The sequence below is a fragment of the Sceloporus undulatus genome, chromosome 5 (genome assembly GCF_019175285.1).
Source record: "Sceloporus undulatus isolate JIND9_A2432 ecotype Alabama chromosome 5, SceUnd_v1.1, whole genome shotgun sequence".
Classification (NCBI taxonomy): Eukaryota; Metazoa; Chordata; class Lepidosauria; order Squamata; family Phrynosomatidae; genus Sceloporus; species Sceloporus undulatus.
In genome coordinates, this window is record NC_056526.1 from 32418208 (window position 1) to 32440782 (window position 22575).

General features: G+C 41.3%; 1 protein-coding gene across 7 annotated transcripts in view; it reads left to right on the forward strand.

Moving 5' to 3' along the window:
- LOC121930881 (apolipoprotein L3-like) overlaps positions 1–21120 on the forward strand; it is a 32111-nt gene extending 10991 nt beyond the window's left edge. For 3 of the 7 annotated variants that reach the window (XM_042467838.1, XM_042467840.1, XM_042467839.1), the window contains 3 exons: positions 68–191; positions 2640–3485; positions 8645–10908. In XM_042467838.1, coding sequence (XP_042323772.1) covers positions 68–191; positions 2640–3485; positions 8645–8765 — 1091 coding nt within the window. In that variant the 3' untranslated portion in view covers positions 8766–10908. Of the gene's footprint in view, positions 1–67; positions 192–2639; positions 3486–8644; positions 10909–12807; positions 12863–13710; positions 13866–16790; positions 16934–18404 lie in introns of those variants that run through there. The other 4 variants (XM_042467844.1, XM_042467842.1, XM_042467843.1 and 1 more) reach the window with 4 other exon arrangements.
- Positions 21121–22575: the final 1455 nt, after the last annotated feature.

The following is a 22575-nucleotide window of genomic DNA, read 5'->3' on the forward strand; positions in this document are numbered from 1 at the left end:
TGACCTGATTTTGAAGATCCCACTGCATAACAAGAGGGCTTTTTGTTTTTCTTTTGAACTGATTTAGAAGAGTTGGAGTATGACAAATTCTTGGGAATCTCAGAGGGTCTGGTGGATGAATTAAATAATGATAAAGTTGGAGATGGTGATTATTACATGGAAATGGTGAAGGACAACAATGAACTTGAGAGGTAACCAAGACCTATATCTGTTCGAAGAGAATCCATTTTACCTCCTTCAGTGTGTTAATCATTAGCCATAACTGCTCAAGCATTTAGCAGATTTAACAGCAAAAGAAGAGGATCCCATGGCTAATGTCATCCACGAAATGACAAGCAGTGTTATGATCATTCATTCTCCAGGATAAATCAAAGCAATAAAGATTTGCAATAAAGCAGTAACATTAGAAAGATGGGTGGATTGGGACTAAAGTTTCTCCATCCCTCAATCCACAAGGTCTGATGCTGCCAGAAGTTTGAAGAGTTTAGGGTTGTCAGTGTGAAGATTAGAGAGGGCTCCTGTACCTTAAAGTGCCACGTAGAAAAGGGAATTTCAGCAGGTGTTGCTTTTAATCTGTTTACATGACGCCTGCTTAAATTCTCTTGTCTGCACAACCATGAAAGATACAGGCACCATCTCCAGTTTTGTTGCAATCCTAAATTACTTTGGGGATTTTAACTCCCAAACTCCACAGTCCTACACTCAGACTCTATAGTTACCTGTTATTACTGTACACATGAAATTTCTCTGTATAGCTCAAGCATTTTGTCTTGTTGTGCAAACCTGGCCTACTTCCTTCATTCATTTAATCCCTCGCTCCCTCAATTTACTTTTGGTCTAGAGACATCCAAAGGGAAAGGAACAAAACTTCTCCACTTGGGCTCTGGAGGAGAGTGCCCTGTAATTCTCAGTAGTCCCTGGTGCCTAATAAGCTTCTTTCAGGTTCAGGCTTTTACCTTTTGCTACTTCCTTCCCATCAATATCTTGAACCACTTCCTCTGCCCTTGCTACCCCACTCTTTAGAGAGGATCGTAGGATTAATTTCAGCCCAATTATTTTCTTATGAATAAAATGTTTACAGAAATGTAAGCGGAGCAATAAGGATAAAGAGGATCAGGCAGAAAGTGCTACTGCTCATTTAAAATAATCCTTATCCTGATTTCACATCAGTCACTTCAAGAACAGGAAGAATGGAAATATGAAAATACCTGTTTGAGTGAGTGTCTTTAGTATTTATTGGGGTTTCCATTAATGGCACCTATACAGTTTTGGCATTCTTCAGAACAATTTGTGGAATAGGTGGTTTGCTGATGATAAGGACTCTGCCAGCATTCAGCTCCTGCAAGTATTCCAGAATGCCCTCTGCTTGCTCTTGGAAGTACTCTGGGACATGTTGGCCTGTTACAGACGGCCAAAATAAAGCTGCTTCGGGTCTCTTTGGAGATACGCTATTTAAATGATGCATGGGTCCTAAGAGTCCGGAGGGCGCGCCAAAGCCACACTCCATTCCTAAGCACTGGAGTGCAGCTTTGGTGCAGCTTCTGGATTCTTAGGGTGCATGCATCATTTAAACAGCATACCTCCAAAGAGACCCGAACCAGCTTTATTTTGGCAGTCTGTAACAGGCCTTAGACACAGCTATGTATTTTGATAGCTGTGATAGCCTTTACAGTCTCTTCAGTGTAACCGAAATGGCAAGAGAAGCAAGGAGTGGCGATTGAGTTTTGCCATTTTTGTAGCAAGGAAATGTTGATCCATACAGAACACAGCTGAAGGATGACAGCAACAATGACAACTGACTTAAGCATTTAGTGTGGAAAATATGCTTTTTATAGATGACTACCACTAAAGTCCACATGAGTGGAGACTATTTTTTAAAAGTAGATATTGCTGATAGATATAATCACATTACATTCACCATTATTCCTATTGCCATGACAGGAAAAGTATCTATTTTGTTAGGATCTCATGAACATACATTCCCCATTTTAGTGGACCAAAATGAGTTAATAGCAGTAGTTCTCCACAGAATGTATTAGAGAGTTAGCGGCTCGACAGGCTGCCCCTTTTAGTGCCAGATTGAGGCTGTGGCAACTACAAGCCCTGATCTCTGTTTTCTGTGATGGAAAAAGGAGCCACAAAAAGCAGCTCCTTTTTGCGTCCTAGAACAGACACCATAGCTGCCAGTGCATGGCACTCCTTTGGTGCTGCAGCTGGGTTGTAGAGTCAGGCATGCATCACGTGGACACCACGCCCCAACTCCAGCCCCAGGCTGGACTTAATGGCCGGTCTGTCGAGCCCCTTAGTTTCCTTCTGGAAAGAGCCAAATTCAAATCCCCACTCAACTACCAAGCTCACTGGGTAATGTTGAGTCCTTCATTCAGCCCAATCATCCTCTGTTTTGAGAATAACAAGAAAGTGGAAAAACATGTATGTTTTCTTGAAGAAAAAGATTTTTTAAAGGATAATAATGATAATTTTTAGTTGGCATACAATGATATTCCCACACAAGTGGAATATTTGACTGGGTTCTTCATTGTAATTTTTTAAAAGAACTAAGAATTGCTTTGCTTTTAGTTTAAGACTATTTTTATTTAAGTCCATGAGTTATATAAAAGACTTCAATGTATATCTTGCAGATTCTACTTGGCCTGCTTTATGAAAGAATTTCCTGCTCAGAGAGAAAAGATTGAAAAGTCCATCCAATGCCTTCGAGAAATTGCAGATGACATTGACAAGACCCACAAGAAGTGTACCATCGCCAGCATTGCTACCAACTTTACAGGTGCCTCTTCTGGCATTATGAACATCGTGGGACTGACTTTGGCTCCCTTCACGGCAGGTGGGAGCTTAATCCTGACAGCCACTGGGTTTGGTTTAGGGGCGGTTGCCGCAGTCACTGGCATGTCCACTGTTATATATGAACATGGTAATAATTCAAAGGAAAAAAAAAGAGCACAAGAGCTAATAAGCGAATGCCAAAAATGCCTAAGAAATGTCTTGCCTACCAGTGGGATAGATTTCAGTTCTCAATGCCCACTGAATAATGGAGCTGTTGGGGAAAACGTCAAGCAACTTGTTTCCAACGTTGCCAGTCAAGTTCCCAAAATGTACAGGGCTGCAAAAGGAATCAAGTCTAATGTAAAGGCACTGAAGCTTGCTCGAAACAATCCTGGCTTGAAGGCTTTAGCCAAGCGAGCAACAGCTGTAGGAAGCACATCCCAGCGTACAATCAGGGGGGTCAAAAATGTGGAAAAGGCCTTTGGAGGAACTGCACTTGCAATGACCAGAGGAGCCAGAATGCTAAGCGCTGCCACAGCTGGGGTGTTTCTCCTGTTTGATGCATATGGCATTGCCCAAGATGCTAAACATCTCACACAGGGAGCCAAGGCCGAAACAGCAGCAGAGATAAGAGAGGAAGCCTATAATCTGGAAAAGCAACTGTACAATCTCAACAGGATGTATGAGGAACTCAAAGACATGATGTGAGTAAAAGAGGACCATGAGCCAGATAACTTATGCATCTATGTTTCACTTCTTTTACTGTTTGTTCATCACCTATACCCATATATAGCTCATCTTTAAATACACTCCAATATACCTGAAACATACTACACATGTGTGTGAATATGCCTTCAAGTCACTTGTTGACTTATGTCCATGCCATGAATTTCATAAGATTTTCTTAGGGCAACCATAATCTTTGAGGCAAGTGGTCACGTCCACACTACCCCATATGCACATAAATCATAATAGTTTGAGCGTTGCAAATGAGAAGCTTTAACACCTCCAAAGTCAAGAAGATAGGTAATTGAGGCAGGATGTTTTGCCGGACAAGCCCAATAAGGCTGATTTACAACTTCATTCTCACCCCAGAGCAACCAGTCCTTTGATTTCCTTTTATGTAGATTTGATTTCCTTTGATGTAGGCTAGTTTTTGTCTATAAAAGATCCTCAAAATCCTTTGTTAGTGGGCTAGTTGGAAGGCATGGGGAAATTCTGTCACTGTGAACTCTGACCAGTCCCGATACGTCCTTTCTCTCCCTCTGCTCACCCAAACGGTTGTATCCCATGTCATCCCCCTCACAGTTGGATCTGGAGTCAAGCCTTGTCTTGTGTAAGTATTGCCATTAGTTTAGCCTCCAACTATTCCAAGCTAACTCTTGATTTCCTTAGTCCTGGTATGTATGTGTGAGTGAACATGGATTGCTGTGTGTTGTCCACCTTTAATAGAAGCAACATTTCATTTAGAAAATTTTGCCTCTACGAAATTCCTTTTCTCTATATATACAGATGGGAAACGTTTCCTTAAGGGTTGCTTGTAGCACAACCTAATACCCTGTAATTAATTGAGCTAATTAAAAATTCCCCTAGAGAGACTCATTGCTACACAAGGAATGGAGAAATGGGGTGGCTTTCATACTTGGCTCATCATAAGGTTTTCTAGGTGACAAAAACAGTCAAGGCATTCAATGCAAAATCAGACTTGTTTGCCCCAATCTGGCATTTTTCCAGGCCAAAGAGAAGCGGCAAAATGCCACTTCTCTTTGGCCTGGAAAAGTGGTGCCCTTGTGTCTTAGGTGCCCACTGCACCCCGGCACTAAAAACGAGCAAGGGGCTGCCCCTTTCTCCTCTGGATCGTTGGCATTGCCACATAGTGGCCACGCCAATGATCCGCTGCCAGGAAGAAGCTGCCTAGAGCAGCCCTATGACACCGCTTCCTCTGCGCGATGTGTGGATGCTGCGTGTTGCTTACGTCATTATGGTGGCCCCCATATGGACGGGAGGTTGACATGATGATGGCAGCAGCATATTCTAGGGTTCCAGACTGTGTGGTTGCTGCGCAGTCCGGAACCCTAGAATTGGCATCACCATGCCGCTTCATGCACGTTTGCACCAGGCCTAAATTGAGGCTGTCGTATTTCGGCCGCATCATGAGAAGGCACTACTCACTGGAAAAAACAATAATACTAGTAAAGGTGGAGGGAAGTAGAAAGAGAGGAAGGTTGCATGCTAATGGATGGACTCTATTCAGGAGGTTGCGAGTATGAGTAAGCAGTGCAGTGGAGGACAGGAAGTCTTGGAGATGTCTCATCCATAGGGTTATCATGGGTCAAGATCAACTTGATGATCTTTAAGAACAACAAATTAGTAGTAGTAATTTAAGTGGGATCATTTAGTTGGATCTTTAGTGGTATATATTTTTTCTTTTTCTTCTTATTAGAGTCAGGATGAGGGGGGGGGGTCAAAGCCCTAATGTGTTTTAGTTATCTTTTAGTACTCTTTCCCTGCACACCCCACTTCCTTCTTTTTTTTCTTTTTTTCTCTGATTATTTTTGAATGCATATCGGTTTGATTGTAAATTATAGAGTGTTAGTGTTAACAATCAATAAATTAATAAAATGAAAAAAGATAGTTCAAATACTATTTGCTACATGAAGTAACTTTTTATCTCTGACAAGAAAGTATCTAATGTGAGACACATTCCCAGTTAGATCTCTAGCAATAACGCTGGTACACAGCGAAACAAGCAGGCCAAATTAGGAACAATTCTGGACCACTGATATTTTCTCATAGGGTATACAAAAGCAGGAAGAGAATCCATGCCATGCATCCACTGAGCATCAATATGCAGCCAAGATTAATTTGTCATTTCAGCCCAACTCTGCTAATTAAGATAATTTTGGTTCGTAGGCAAAAGTAATAATTGAAAGCTTAATGTGTTGTGAGGGTTCCCCCTCCCCCCCTGGCTAGGTCACCACTATCTGACTTGAATGGAAAGTGTCCTATTTCCTAAAGGATTGTTGTTGCTGTTGTGTGCCTTTAGGTCATTTCCAACTTCTGGTGACTTGAAAGTCAACCTATCAAGGACTTTTCTTGGCAAGATTTAGTCAGAGAGAGTTTGCCTTTGCATTCCTCTGACACAAAGAGGGTGTAACGTGCTCAAGTTCACTCAGTGAGTTTCTGTGGCTGAGCAGGGATTCAAACTCTGGTCTCCATAGCCATAGTCCAGCACTCAGACCACTTCACCACATCTGGCCAAAGTGATAGATGCCTTACTTAAATCTCATTTGAACTACTGTAATGCACTCTGTATAGTGCTGTTTTTAAACAGGTCTTTAAACAGAGGCTGGAAGGCCGTCTGTCAGGTGAGCTTTGATTGTGGCAGAGGTTGGACTGGATGGCCCTTGTGGTCTCCTCCAGCTCTACAGTTCTATGATTCTAAGCGAAAGTCTCAGATAGTTCAAATAGATGCAGCCATAATGTTGACTGAGACATGATACAGAAATCATACTACTACCCTATTACAACAGCTTCACAGGCTGCCAATTGTTTTCAAGCACAATTCAAAATGCTGGTTATGATCTATAAAGCCTTATATGACACAGGTGCTGGCTATCTCCCCATATGAGCCTGTCTGGGCCCAGAGATCATCAGGAGAAGCCTTTCTTTCTGCTCCACTGCTGTCACAAGCCTGGTTTGTGGGAACATGTGGGAGGGTCTTCTCAGTACCAGGTCCTAGACTCCAGAACACCCTTCCCAAGGAGGCCAGAATGGCCCCCTCTTTGTTGTCTTTCCATCCGCAGGCAAAGACCTTTTTTTTTATGATGACAATCTTTTAATTACAGAAAACTTTTAAAAGATGAGCTAAGGGGTGATGTATTGTTTTAAACTCAACAGTTTTAAATAGTTTGTATCTTTTAATTGTTTTCATTAAGTATAATTCTGAACTGAACCGATTACTGTACTCTGATTACTTTAATTCCATTTTAATGTTCACATTTTAAAAATATTTTAGTCATAATGTTCTTTTTAATTGTATGCTACCTTGAATCTCAATTGTGGGAGAAAAGGTGGCATACAAATAAAAGATTATGATGATGACAGTGTTCCTAGCTGCTTGTGTGTTGCCCTTCTTCTGACAGGAAATGATGTGGTGTTTTTTTTAAATTCTGATGAACCTTTACTGCCAAGATCCTGGTCCATGCCCTAGTGATCTCACGACTCGATTACTGTAACATCCTCCTGGCTGGGCTTCCTCTTTCTCACCTCCATCCTTTAATTTCTGTCCAGCATTCAGCTGCATGCATTATCACATCTGCCCACCACTCTGACCACATCTCTCCTGTGTTGGCATCCCTTCACTGGCTCCCCCTCCCTTTCCGTATTCAGTATAAGCTCCTGTTGTCGACATTTAAAGCCCTCCATGGGCTGGCCCATCCTTACTTATCAGACCTTATTTCTCCCCACCTTCCCACTCGGGCCCTCCGTTCTGGTAGTCAAGGTCTGCTGTCACAGCCCAGGATTTCCTCTGTCCCATCTCGGATTCGCCCCTTTTCACTCGCTGCCCCTCACTCCTGGAACCTTCTTCCCCCGCGAGCAAGAGCCATCACTTCTTTAGCCAGCTTCAAAACGGAGTTGAAGACCATCCTGTTCAGAGAAGCCTTCCCAGGCATTGCATAATTGTCACTTGCTATTTGATGTTCTTTTGCTGCCTGTTTATCGAACCATTTCTTGTATTGCTATGTACTTTATATGTATTATCCTACTAGAGGTAGGCTAGTTCCAACAGGCCTTCCTGGAAGAAGATTAACCATCCATTATGAAGCCAAGCCCTCCCTCCAGTCCATCTGCCTTGGTCCAGGCCTTGGAGGTAGAGAGGAACTGCTGGACCTCATCCCCTTCCCCACGACCTTTCCCTTTTCCTTTTGTGTTGTGTCTTTTTAGATTGTAAGCCTGAGGGCAGGGAACCGTCTAATTAAAAAGATTGTATGTAAATTTACAGCGCTTTATAAATAAAGGTTAATAATAATAATAATAATAATAATAATAATAATAACCTCTGACAACTGATTGGATACCAAGAAAGAGCTTTGAAAGTGTGAGCACTAGACCTCAAATATGGATGAAATTGTATAGAAATTATGATAGGTGATTAGAATTTGTAAGGAAAACAAGGGACATATTATATGTCAATGTAATTTTTAATTTTTTTGGTGTGTGTTCCTTTGCAAATTCAAGTAGATAGAGATCAATAAGCCAGAGTATATGAGAAACGAAACACAAGATTTGAAATTGAGGTGAAAAGGGGATATCCTCTTAAATAGAAGAATCTAAATAATTAATCAGATGTTCAATAGAAACTGAGGTAAAGCACTACATATGTTACTCAACTGGGTTTTTTTTATTTTTTATTTTTTATTTTTTTTTTTGTATTACAACTAAAATTTATTAAGAATTGTGGGAATATGGCTTGGGAGACAAGTGAGTGTGCTATCTGCATTCGTTGTAAGTGTCACATGACGGTATGTGTATTAATAATGTTGAAAATTGTTCTAGGTTTCTTTGGGGGATATAGGGAGTGGTATCCAAATAATAGACTAAATCAAAGTAAGAAATGTTAAATAAGAAGGGAGGGATTTGGGAATGTACTTTGTAAAGTATAAAGCTGTGATTATTGTAAGAAATGTTATGCTTGTTGGCTACAGTGTATTAAAATTAATAAAATATATCGGGGGGGGGAAAGAAAGTGTGAGCACTGTTTGTTTCTTTTTTTCTTGATTAATGTGCTTTATAATTGCTTTTAATTCGATTGTGTTTTAACATTATCACTTTCTGTATTTTCCCCTGTACTTTTATCTAGCTTTGCACTAGTGGTCTTTTCAAGAGGAAATTCAAACCCTGGTCTCCAGAGTTGTAGTCCAATGCTCAAACCACTGCACCATGCTGGCTGCCTGTTTTATGTACCTAAGAGCAGCACCTAAGAGTTTTTCCAGATCAAACAGTACAGAGACTTCTTTAAAAGTTCAGAGTTCTCTGACAAGACAAAGAGACTCAATCTCAATGAAAGTTATTCTGCTGCTAATGGATTTGAAATTGTATTGCCTGTCTTTTACTGTCTTTTGTCACTGGTTCCCACATGTCCAAGACAGGGAGTGGCCTCTGTCTGCACTGATATCTCTCTAGAGCAGTGGTTCTCAACATTCCTAATGCCTTTAATGCAGTTTCTCATGTTGTGGTGACCCCCAACCATAAAATTATGGTGTCTCGGTTCCTAAGACCATCGGAAATATGTGTTTTCCAATGGTCTTAGGTGACTCCTGTGAAGGGGTCGTTCAACCCACAAGTTGAGAACTGCTGCTGTAGACCATCTTAACTAACAGCAGAAGTAACATCTGAGACAAAATGTAGGTCAGTGACTCTAATCATCACTGTTCTTTTGTATGATTTTTAACATCTTTGCCCAATGAAACAGCCAGTGAAGTTTTGAAAGCTTGCATGATGTTCTTTTTAGTGATTATAAACATTTCCTTGGAAACTTTGTTGCAGACCAAAAGATGGGATTACAAGTGTTTTTATACTTTAAAAATATTTTTAACAAAGGGCATGAACAGACAGGCCAAATAAAGCAGCTTCGGGCCACTTTAGAGGTGTGCTGCTTAAATGATGCACATGTCCCAAAAGACCAGAAGCTGTGCCGAAGCTTCGCTCCAGTCCTTGGGACCGGAGTGCAGCTTTGGCGCAGCTTCCAGCCTTTTCTTTCGGCCTGTGTTTGGGCCCAAACTATTAAAATGTGGGTTGTTATTGTTAGGCTAAAGAAAGACCACAGTAAAAGTTATACATCATCTTCAGAATGCCTGTGCCAAAAATACTGTTGAATATTCCTGTATTAAAATCTTAAATACTGTTGTACTATTTTAATGATAATGCTATCTGCATCTCAGAGAAGAAAAAGTTCAACAGCACTTTCAACTCCCCCAGGAAACATTGCAATCAAATTACGGTATTGTTCAGTACAAGCTTCTTCAACTCTCCACAATGATTTACTCTCCTTCTCCTTCCCCTTACAAATTCCTCAGATCTTCCTCTTCCTAATGCAAAGTTTCATAGCCAGCCCTAACATTAAGTAGAGGGAGGAGATGTAGGTGGGCTGCAGGTGTCATGAAACATCAGCCCTTTTTTATTTACTTTGCTGTCATCTTTCTACTGCTGTGGAGAGATAAATACACACCAGATTTTTCTGCTTCAAATGCCAGATTAACTTGGCTGGCTTTGGATACTATCCAAACTCTGAAGAGTAGATCAGTATCACAGGTGAAGTTCCATCCCATCAGTCACCAGTTGGTGACATGCAGTTGTGCACCCACCCTATGTGATTATAGCACTGAAGTTGAGTTTAACTGCCATGGAAACATCATAAGGAATCCTGGGGTTTGTAGACTGGTGAAGCACTAGAGGAGCCTCTGGTTGAGAATTCTAAATATCCCTCCCAAAACTGCAAGACCTAGGATTTAGTAGGCATTTAAAATGGCACCATAGTATAGGTTGAGTTTCCCTTATCAAAAATATTTGGGGACCCAATATATGATTTTGTAATACCTACATTTTCAAATACAAACATAATGAGATATCTTTGTGATGGGACCCAAGTCTAAACACAAAATTCATTTGTATTTCGTATACACCTTAAACACATAGCATGAAAGTAATTTTATGCAATATTTTTAATAACTTTGTGCATAAAACAAAGTTTGTGTACACCGGGACCATCAAAAAACAAAGGTGCCACTGCCTTAGCCACCCATGAAAAACTTTGAAGTGTTAGGAAGACAACGTGCTCTCTCGATCCCTGTCCCTCTTGGCTAGCAGCTCAGGGGGGGACGGTCGTAACTACCATGTTACACCACATCTTTTAGGGAAGGGCGATTTCCATCCAGCTTGAAATTGGCCACTGTAAAACTGCTGCTAAAAAAACCCTCCCTAAACCCCCTGATTCGAAGCAATTATTGGCCTGTTTCGCTACTACCTTTCTTGGGGAAGATGATCGAGAGGGCAGTTGCCTTCCAACTTCAATCGTTCTTGGGTGATACGGATTTTCTAGACCCATTTCAAACTGGCTTCTGGGCGGGCTATGGAGTTGAGACTGCCATGGTCGCCTTGGTCAATGATCTCCGTCTGGGCATGGACAGGGGTAGTGTGTCCCTGTTAGTGCTCTTAGACATCTCAGCGGCTTTCAGTACCATTGACCATGGTATCCTTCTGGAACGCCTGAGGGAGTTGGGTATCGGGGGCACTGCGCTCCAGTGGTTCTGTTCCTACCTCTCAGGTAGATTCCAGATGGTGCAGCTGGGGGACATGTGCTCCGATAAGAGGGCACTTACATCTGGTGTCCCTCAAGGAGCCATTCTGTCCCCCATGCTATTTAACATTTACATGAAACCGCTGGGTGAGACCATCCGGAGACACGGGGCACGGTGTTATCAGTACGCTGATGACACCCAAATATGTTTCTCTGTGTCTCCGACTGATGTAGTGACCAGGGATCGCATCTCTCCTCTAGACGCCTGTCTAGAGTCAGTAATGGGCTGGATGAGGGGAAACAGACTCAGCTTGATTCCAGAGAAAACGGAAGTACTCGTGATAGGTTCCCCTGGCCCGGGGATGGAGATTTGTCCACCTGTCCTGAATGGGGTCACGCTTCCCCTGAAGGACTCAGTTCGCAGTCTGGGGGTGCTTCTGGACTTGTCGCTCCACCTTACATCTCAGGTGGATGCGACAGTCAGGAGCACTTGTTATCAGCTTTGGCTGATACGCCAGCTGCAACCCTTCCTGGGCCGGGGGACCTTGAAACAGTGGTACATGCTCTGGTAACCTCTCAGTTGGATTTCTGTAACGCGCTCTACATGGGGCAACCCTTGTACCAAACTTGGAAGCTTCAATTAATGCAGAATATGGCAGCTAGGTTAGTCACTGGATGCTCCAGGACTAGCCACATAACACCTATTTTGCAAGATCTTCATTGGCTGCCCATTCGCTTCGGAGCCCAATACAAGGTGTTGGTTATTACCTATAAAGCCCTAAATGGCTTGGGCCCTGGGTACTTGGAGGACCGCCTCTCCCCATATAATCTGCCCTGCACTCTCCGATTGGCCGGGAAGCAATTATTGAGGGTTCCTGATACGAAGTACACTGTGACTGCACAGAGGGCGTTTTCCAACTCGGCCCCGCAGCTTTGGAACTCTCTTCCCGGCGAGCTCCGCTCAGTTACCTCCCTTGACTTGTTCAGGAAGAAGCTGAAGACCTTCCTCTTCCAACAGGCTTTCCCCTAGATGCTGTGATTTCTGCTCTCTCCCCGTTACACTAGCATTTTAAGCTAGTTATTGTTGTGGTTTTTAACCTTATAATTTTTATCTTGTTTTTAATACTCTGATGTATTGTCATCATTAAGGAAAAAGCCACATGGGTTATACAGTAAGAGAAATAAAACTTGTATGTGAGAGTCAGAGTGACTCAGCAGAAGCCAATTGAGAACCACACAGGTGTGAATGGTAAAGCAATTAACAGGACCAGAGTGCCAAGGACAAGAATTGCAAAGTGGATAATTGGACACACCTGACAATTGTTAAGTGATCAAGGCTGAGATGATGAAATCATTAATTGTGGGATGAACAAGGAGAACCAATGGGAATGATGTACACGCCTACTGGGTGGAAACAGACCACAGTAGGTGGTGCCATGATTTGGCTATAAGAATGACTATAGATCCCAATGCATTTTGTGGGTAGTAGTGGGTTGTAGTTGTGAGTAGTTGGATTGGAGAGTGAGGAGTTGAGTATTGTTTGGAGCTGTGTATATAGTAGATTAAAGTAGATCTTTTATATAAGACTACTGAGTTGTCTGGTGTCTTGGGTGAAGCTACAAGAACCAGCAGGACCCTGGTGAAGAAGAAGGGTGAAGACTTCTGTGGAAGCAAGAGTGAGAAGGCTTGGAGAGTTTGTCGGGGTCTTCAGCCTGATCTCTGCAACTCTTGCAAAGATATAACAACTGGCCAAAACTGGTCAGCGTGGTGCACAACCAGGTGGTGAGTTCCAGGCCAGGTGAAGAGCCACAACTCCCATCATCCCTGACATTTTTTATGTGGATGTTGTTTGTAAATTTGTACATTGTGTAGTACCTTTGTTGTAACCCGCTTTGATCTCTTTGGGAAAGCGGGCTATAAATAAACAGTATTATTATTATTATTATTATTATTTTGGTTTTGGGAATTTTCCAGATTTTGGAATTCTGGAGAAGGGAGATTCAACCTGTACTATCACTATGTAGGGTGAATGGGCCAAAGTCAGGGATGTTGTGCAAGATTATACAGGATTCATCCTTCCAGAATGTCCAAAAATACGTAGATATGTAAAGGAGCAGGCATGCCTGTATATGCCACTGGGATAATTCTAGCCACTCTGTGCTTTCAAATGTTAAGAACACCATAAACCGCAGGCTTTTGCTGCTGGTGAACAAACTGCAGCCCAGTCACAGCTAAGCTAAGCTGTGCTCTCTCACACTCTCTTTCTCTCACAGGCACATACACAAATGTCTTACTCACCTTCACCCTGATTGAGGAGGGAAAACAGTGTTGGAAGGTGCCAAGAATTTCTGCCTTCAGACAGAAGGGCGTATGATATTTGCTCACCTCCCTTCATTCCTCCCTGCTTGTTCTTATTGGATAACGTTCTTATAGCACTGAGGATCTGGTTTTTTGATGAATCGAAACTTAGCATGCATTTAAGTTTCGATATTTCTCCCTTTATATACTAACCAGGAATTGACCTCTGTCCATTAGTCTCAAGTATGTTTGAACTTCAGTGTATTTCTAGATAACAGCTTTCCCGACTAGCACTAAGAAGCCATAGTGCAGCTATTTTCTCTTTTTATCAGTATTTCAGTCTTTCCACCGTATTAAAAAGACTGAAGAAGTTATTTAAAAATAAGGGACATAGATGGAAGATATCATCTGAAGACCCTTAAAATTCAGGTGATTGCATGATAAAAGCCTTGTCTGGAACAGCTTGATGTTAGAGGAGGTCAGAAAGGTAAGAGTCCAATAAGACATTTATTTTAAAAAATTGATCTTTCAAATGCATTAACTAAGTACCAGAGCTTTAAAATGATACTTATTTGAACTACCATTCCCAGGCTTCCAATCATAATGTTTCTGAGTATACTTGATCCGGGAAAGGGTAAAAACAAGTATGAAAAAACAAAAGGAAATTATCAATCTCACTGAAACTGAATGGCTATTCTGGCTGGGGGATTCAGGGAGCTCTAGTTCAAACTAACCTTTCCTATTGCTACAAAATATTCAGAAAACAGATGTGTGACTTGTATGACATGCAGAAAAGGGCAATTTAAATTGTCAGGAGATTAGAACTGCTGCCCTATTATAAATAAAGGCTTTGGTGGGGGGGGGGGGGTAAGGCTTTTCAGTGCAGAAGTGGAGAAAACAATGGGGATGGATGGAAATAACATATGTACAAGAAGACTTTAGAAAGACCTTTCCTAAAATTCCAGTTCTAAATAATAGAAAGCAGTGCTTCTCCCAAGTTCCCCCTTCCCCTAGTTTCTTGCATGATACTAGAACTTGTGATTATGTAGTCAAATTGATTTGGTGTCAGACCAGGGCGGTTGTTGCTGTTGGGAACCCTATGAACGAGAGAGGGGGCTAAACGTCCTAAAGTCACCAGATTCCATTTAATCTTAGAAGCTAAGCAGGGTCAGACCTAGTTAGTACTTGGATGGGAGAGGAATACCAGATGCTGTAGGCTACACCTTAGGGCATGTAATTACCAAAACCACCTCTGAGTATTCCTTCCCTAAGAAAACCCTATGAAATGTATGGGGTCACCTTAAGTTGACAGACAACTTGAAGGCACACACACATGAATGAGAGACCTCCAAGTCACCCTGTCTTCAACAGCCCTGTCAGGCCTTGCAAACTCAGAGACATGGCTTCCTTAACTATCCATCTGAAATGCAGTCTCCCTCTTTTCCTACTGTTCCACTTTTCCAAGCACGCATTAATTTTTCTGGTGTGTCATGTCTTCTCATGGTATGCCCAAAGTATGACAGTCTCAGTCTAGTCCTCTTGGCTTCCAGGGAGACGACAGGCCTGATTTGTTCTTTTTTGTGGTTGTGTACGTCCAAGTCAATTTTGACTTATGGTGACCTAATCATAGGGCTTTCTTGGCAAATTTTTTCAGAGGGGGATTGTCACTGACAGCCTCAGAGGCTGAGAGAGTGTGACTTACCCAAGGCCACTCAGTGGATTTTTATGCTCAAGCAAGGAATCAAACTCTGATCTCCAGAGTCATAGTCCAATGCTCAAAGCAGTACACCACACTGGCTCTCTCATTTCTTCTAGGACCTTTTTTCCCCCCTTTTTGGCAGTCCACAGTAACCGCAGAACCTTCCTCCAGTACCACTTCTCAAATGAGCTCATTCTCTTTCTATCAGCCATCTTCTTTTACAACCATACATAGAAATGGTTCTTTTACAATCATACATAGAAACTGAAAGTACAATGGCATGGACAATCCTGAGGAAATATTACTTTACAAATAAACACATAATCATAGCACAGAGAATTGTTCATGGTTCTTGGCCTGATTCCATAAAGCAACTTTGATGGCAAAAGCCACTAGAGAGGCGGAAGAAAATTTTGAGGGGACATATCTACCTAGCAAAAAAAATGAATTACAGGTGATACTACTTTGGAAGTTGGGAGACTGTTTCAGCTTTCAGAAATAGCAGCCCTGCTTTGCATTTTCTACTTGCTTTATTTATATAGGCTTATAGTAGATACCACACTTCTTTGTTACCACCAACAGGAACCAGTATGGCATGGATAAAGGGAGGCTGTTAATGTATGATGTTCAAATGTTCATAAGAAATCCAGAAAAGATGAAATTATTGATTATAGTTTTACTAAGACTGATATTTTCATGTGGATTCAACTCTTGCCTTTTCTCTCCTAGACTTGGCGGAAATGGGGTGAAGCTCGGTGTCAGTCAGTCAGTCAAATTTTATTGTTTTTGGCCAGCGAGAGGAGAAAGGAGAGGCCCCAGAATTTTTTAAAATTCTAAATTACAGTATAATAATAGTTATAGTTATAATAGCTATATCATCTGCATATGCCCGAATTTTTATTTCATCTTCTTTTATTTGTATTCCTTTTATTAATTTCTGTTCCCTTATTCTAATACAGAGGATCTCTAGACACATAATAAATAGTACAAGTGACAAGGGACATTTAATTTTTAATTTAAATTTTAAATTTTTTTTTAAAAAATTAAAAATTATTCTTTCTAACTTTTCTTTTAAAACAACACATTTTAACCAAATCTGCACTATGTACAGTTGGCCCTCGCCTTACTCGGGGGATCCGTTCTGGACTCCCCCCCCACGTAAGGCAAATTCCACCTATGCTCAAGCCCCAATGGAAACAATGGGGCTCGTGCGCAGCTTTGTGGCGTCGCACGCGGCACCACAGGCACGCATCCCTTCAATTGAATGGGACGAGCCTCCCATTCCACCCTGCATGCTCCCCGCGGCTTGAGCGCGTACGCTCAAGATCGCGTAAAGCGCGCCCGGGTGCGCTGTATATGTAAATACATTTAGGTTGTGCGCATGATATTGGAATTTGAATGTATAATTTTCATTTTGCTAGTTGTTTATGTCACAACTATTAGCATTACATTGAGTGGTATATGGGAATTATGATTTATAAGTAACATTAATGCAAAATGGGAGGAGGTTAATGGGGGGTGACACCATGAGTTACCGCACCTGGTGACACCAACGCTGGTGACACCACGGCTTGCACTGGCTGAAGGTTTTTTATTAAAGTGTTTGTAATATGAAATGTAGTAGATTATTAATTACTTTCAAAGTTTGGATGTAATGTGTTTATCCTTCACAAACTGCATTCTTATTTTTTCTTTAAAATATGTGTGAGGAAGATGTCGGATTTAGAAGACCGTGAAAATAATCTGAGAGATTCAAAATTTCTGCTGGACAATCAAGACAGTGAACAGCAACAAAGATTCCCTGAAGAAGATAGACTTTATATGGAAATGGTGGTATCTGCAACTAAAAGTAAAAGGTAACCCAAAGATATATTTACTAATAGTAAATTCCATACTCATAATCATACACTGTGATTGGTCAACAGGTGCTGGTATATTCCCAGAATTACCTTGAGAATGACTGGAAACTACCAGCCACACCTCTCCCCTATTACTAGCATTGCCTTTAAGTACACACAAATTTTTGAGTCTTTTGAAAAGAGAAAGCCATGATATAAACTAAATAAACAAATTAACGCTGTGATTCTGTATCACCTAATGGGCTATGTAATCGCCTTGGGGCTGCATCCACATGGCAGAAATAATCCAGTTTGACACTACTTTAACTGCCCTGGCTCAATACTATAGAATTCTGGGCACTGTACTTTATTGGGGCATCAGAGTGGAGCAACGCCTGGAATTCCATAGCATTGACCCATGGCAGTTAAAGTAGTATCAAACTGGATTACTTCTGTTGTGCAGATGCTGCCTTAGTTACATAGCTAAGTAGTATGTCCCAGCCTGACTTCCTCAGTCCCATTTATCAAGCAGTGACCACTGAGAGCAACAAGGGTCTGTTCCCCTGCCAGTGAAGAAGCAGCTACGTGACCTTCCCCCTAAAAAAAACCATGAGCAATCTTGGTGTGACAGTCAGAAGCAGGGTCCTTGTCACAATTCCCCCTCACACCAGAGATTGTTCACAAGAGGGGTTGGGAATGTCAGTCTGCTGCTCCCTGATCAACAAGGGAACAGACCTCTGTAGCTCACAGCAGCAGCTGCCTAGTGAGTAGGGACTGAGGGGGTGGGGACTTTCATAGTCCCTATGTATTCCCTAATCTAGGGATTGTGAATATGAACCAGTTACAAATGTGTAACTCTAGGTTACACATTTGTGACTGCCTTAGTGAATTCTGGCCAAATAAATAAACATTACAGTTAAATATTGGATCTTGGCAACAGAAGATATAAATAAACTTATAAATAAATTTAAATGAAGGATCCTGGCAACAAACTGCATACTAAGGCCCTGTATAGACCGGCACTTTCTGTTGGCCTGGGGCAGAGTCAGGGCACAGCATCTTGATGACGTCCCCCTAAATCCACCCCCCAGGGTGCCCTGACACCGTGTGCCACTCTAAATGGCATAAGGCATCATGATGCACCTCCGGTGCTGCGTGCAAGTGATGCAGAGCTGAAGGGATGCCATACAGCCACACCGCCATGGCTATGGTGCCTTTTGGAGGGTGCAAAAAGGAGCTGCATTTTGCGGCTCCTTTTCCCACCCTTCAGAGGCCACATCGGGGCTGTACAAGATTACAGGCTATGAAAGAGGTGCTCAAGCAGCATAATTCCCTACAAATCTGTGAGATATACATCCCATATTTTACTTTTTTTAAAAAAATGTCAACCTTTTCAAGGAGTATAGGTTTGTCTGGGATTCAGAGAATGTCTTAGAAAATGCTTTAGCTAACATACTCTTGAGATATGTGTTCCTTTTATTTGTAACAGAAATGAAGGAAGTGGCCCTTTAGAAGAAAATGGCAATGAAATAACTGCCCGTTTTCTGAAAGGATTTCCTGCACAAAGAGAAGAAATTAAGAAATGTATCTGTAACATTCGGGAAGTGGCAGACAAAATTGAGAAAATCCACAAGGACTGTACTATAGCCACCATCACTGCCAGCTCTGCAGGTGCCACATCTGGCATCTTGACCATCATAGGCCTGGCCTTAGCCCCTGTCACAGCAGGTGCGAGTTTAATCCTGACTGGCACTGGGATCGGATTGGGAGCAGCAGCAGCAACAACTGGCATCTCTGCTAGTATGTGTGAACACTTCATGAATTCCAAGGAGAGTAAAAAAGCAGACGAGCTCATGAAAACATGTGAAGAAATCCTGAGCAAATGCAGGGAGAACCTAAAGGTGATGATGAACCTTGATAAAGTAGATTTCAATTTTGGATTTCCTTCAAATATCGATGCCAATGAGGCAAGTGCCCAACATTTCCTATCCAGCGCCATTCATCCAGTATCAAATCTACCTCACACAGTAAAGAGAATCACAGAAAATGTTAAAGCACTTGAAGCCAATCCTGTCCTGAGGGCCTTAACAACACGAGCTGTTTCTACTTCAGGAACGGGATTCAAAAAGAGAGAAAAAACATTGGTAGGAGATGCTCTTGCAATAAGCAATGGAGGCAGAGTAGCAGGAATTACATTTGCTGTAGCAGCTCTCTTGCTGAGTGTTTATAAAATTGCCCAGGATGCCATACATTTGACAGAAGGAGCTAAGGCAGAAATGGCAGCTGAGATCAGAGAAAAGGCATGTAACTTGGAGGAGATACTAAAAGACCTCAATGAGCTCTATGACGAACTGAAAGACAGTGCGTAAATAAGAGAAATGTCCTACAATTCAGAGACATAGCCATTTAAGTCTGAAATATCATTATACAAAGGGATTTCATAGTGCCTTGGAGACAAACTAGGCAAAAGGTTGTAGCATAAGCTTTTGTAGACAAGGTCTACTTCCTCAGATATATGGAGAAAGCTTATACTATGATATTTTTCACTAAGTTTCAAAGGTGCTACAATTTTTGCATAAGAAATGTCCTAGTGAGACATCAGTTCTCTCATTTTCTATCATTTGTTTATTGTAATGACAATACAGAGAATTTAGTTTGCTTGCAATAAATGAAGAGCAAAGAAATACCTGTAGTAGTAGGAGAGTAAGTCAAGATTGCCAATATCTTCTTTATTTTTAAAAAATCTATGCATAGAAACAATGGCTTAAAAGATTAGACTGTCAGAAATCTGACAGATCCTATCATAAAAGCAATTTTCTGTTTTGGTGTTTGTGGTTTTATCTCATTTGAACAATGCTATTGTTTATTAATATTTATACAATTGTAAGAAGTCAATATAAGCATGATGTCAATCAAATTAATTTGATATAGACTCATAAGAGGAGGGCTTGGCGATAAAGCTGATGGGATTTGTAGTACCTGTGCAAAGAAAGATAGTTGCCTGGCTGGGTAATGAAGAGATATGTGAGGGAGGAAGGTGGTACCAGTATTTGCCAAGTCCAGTCTATTGGGAAGCTTGAAAGAGCCTAAAAGAGATATGTGGGAAAAGGACAGGAGGTGAGGAACACTGGCTTTAAAAGTATTTTGGCTTATGAACAAATGGGAGAAAACCCCACAAACTTATGGGGCAGGGGCATTGGCTACTCTGTGTTTGCAGCTGGGGATTATGGTAGTTCTGGCTACAGACATTTTGCCATTAACTCCTTTACTGAACCAGAAGGAGTAGGCAATTCTTAACACAGACAAATTTTGTTAACTGATCAGCACAGCATGAAACCAAAAAGTTTATGGCAAAAGATTTATGCAAACACAGTTTTTATGCTGCACAATCCATTAGGAAAAGTAACACATCTTTAAAATGTTTTTTGAGGAATGTGGAAAAGATTATGGGTAGAATTTAATCCAAGCAAGCTGCAAAACATATATTCAAATCTAGAAGCTTGCCAAAAGGACTGGGCTGAAATTAGCAGAGATTTCAAACATACAGCTAAAAATATTGCCTTATATACTTGACTATAAGTCAAACTTACATATATGTTGAGGGCGTGTTTGGGGGCTGAAATTATGGATTTTGATATGACCCATGGATAAATTAAGGGTAAAACATAAGGGCATGTAATAAAAGACATAAAGGAGACAGCCAGGGGAAACAATGCTGAAGAACTTATTCCATCAGGCATAATTATTTGTGCTAATATTAAAGGCTGGATGGATAAGAGCAAAGAAAGTATTAGTATTGTCAGATCAGAGTACAATCTTGCCTTTCACCAAGGGATGGGTCCTCTGTTTGTAAGAGTTAAAGTACAGTACTTACATTGACCCATGGATAACACAGTTTTGGGAGGGGGTCTTTTTTTAACTAAAATTTCTAGACATACATGAATATATACAGTAGATATTTTAGAATACTTCTGTCTGTCTGCCAATATTTATAGTTTGATTGAAGATAACTATCGACAAATAATACAGAGGGCTAAATTGAAGCTACAGGATTGGACTAAATTAACTATTTTATAGATGGAAAGTCTAATGATTGAAATGAAAATCCTATCTCCTTTGTTATTGATTTTGTCCAGAATTTCAGTTGAAGTGACTGAAAAAATGCTGAAGAATTTTCAGTTCATAATAAACCATTCTATTTAAAACTATAATGTGTGTGCATGTGTGTGTGTGTGCCTTCAAGTCACCTATTGACTTATGGTGACCCCATTAATTTCATAGGTTTCTTAGGCAAGGAATACTCAGAGGTGTTTTTGCCAATCCTTCCTCTGAGTAACTAGGACTGAATCTTCTAAATTACAGCAAGCCTTAAAATAAAATGAATTTACCGATCCAAATGTCAGAGTGTATTGACAGGCAATTAACTTAGTTACTATGAAACTTAGTGGTTCTAGCGTTGGAAGAGACCACAAGAGCCACTCAGTCCAACCCCATTCTGCCATGAAGAAATACACAATCAAAGCACCCCTGACAGATGGGCATCCAACCTCTGTTTAAAAACCTCCAAAGAAGGAGACTCCTCCACACTCCAAGGTAGCATGTTCCACTGTTGAACAGCTCTTATCATCATAAAGTTCTTCCTGATCTTAAGGTAGAAACTCTTTTCCTGTATTTTGAATCCATTGCTCCATGACCTAATCTTTGGAGCAGCAGAAAACAAGCTTGCTCAATAAGACATTATTGGAAGATTTTTGTATTCTGTTTTCTCCTCCTTAGATAGATAGGGATTTCCTGCATGCAAACTCTCTCATTCAAACTAACCATGTAATTTAGATCACTCCTCCTTTGGGACTAACAGATATTTCGCCCTCAAAAATTTTCAACTGAACTGTTGGCTTTCCTCCTCTCTCAACTTTATTTGGAAAGATGGTGAAATAAAGATTTCTTTTTACCTGCATTATTCATTGGCTAGATTAGGATACATACAGCCTTTTATGTAAATATAGGCCTGAGACAGACGGGACCTTTGTGTGTGGTGGCGGTGATACTAGGGTTAGGGATCGCATGGCAACCACACGGTCCCTAACGCTAGTATGGGCAGGCGGCGTAACAATGGCGGCATCTTGTGTACACGGGTGCCACCAATGTGATGTAAGCACCATGCATCTTCCACATGGCGCCGTGCATCACTTACAGCATGAGTGTGCCATTGGTGCACTCATGACGTCCTCCCTGCAGCACAAAAAGAACCCAGTTTTTCCGGGTTCTTTTTACTCCAGAGGGAAGCCAGGAGGGAATTAGGCTGCCAGCAGGCCACCCCTTTTAGGGCAGTCTGTACTGTGCCATAGATTAAAGCCAAAAGAAAACTTTTCTTTTAAACTACAAGCTATGTCTTTGTTGTTTTTAAGGCAGTCCTAGTTCTTAGGGGAACATAGTTAGACAAAGGCACTTTGCTATTACTCTGCTGACTTAGCTAGACCCTAACAGGCTTGGGTTTGACATTCTTGAAATTTAAACATTTTCATTTCCTTCAGAAAGGCCTAGGAAACTTAAATTACCCTACAGGCATCCCTTCAAATATTTAAACAGGTCACCTCTTTCCTTACTCTTCTACTGGCTAAATATATCCAGCTCCCTAGGCCACTCTGCATAGGGCATGG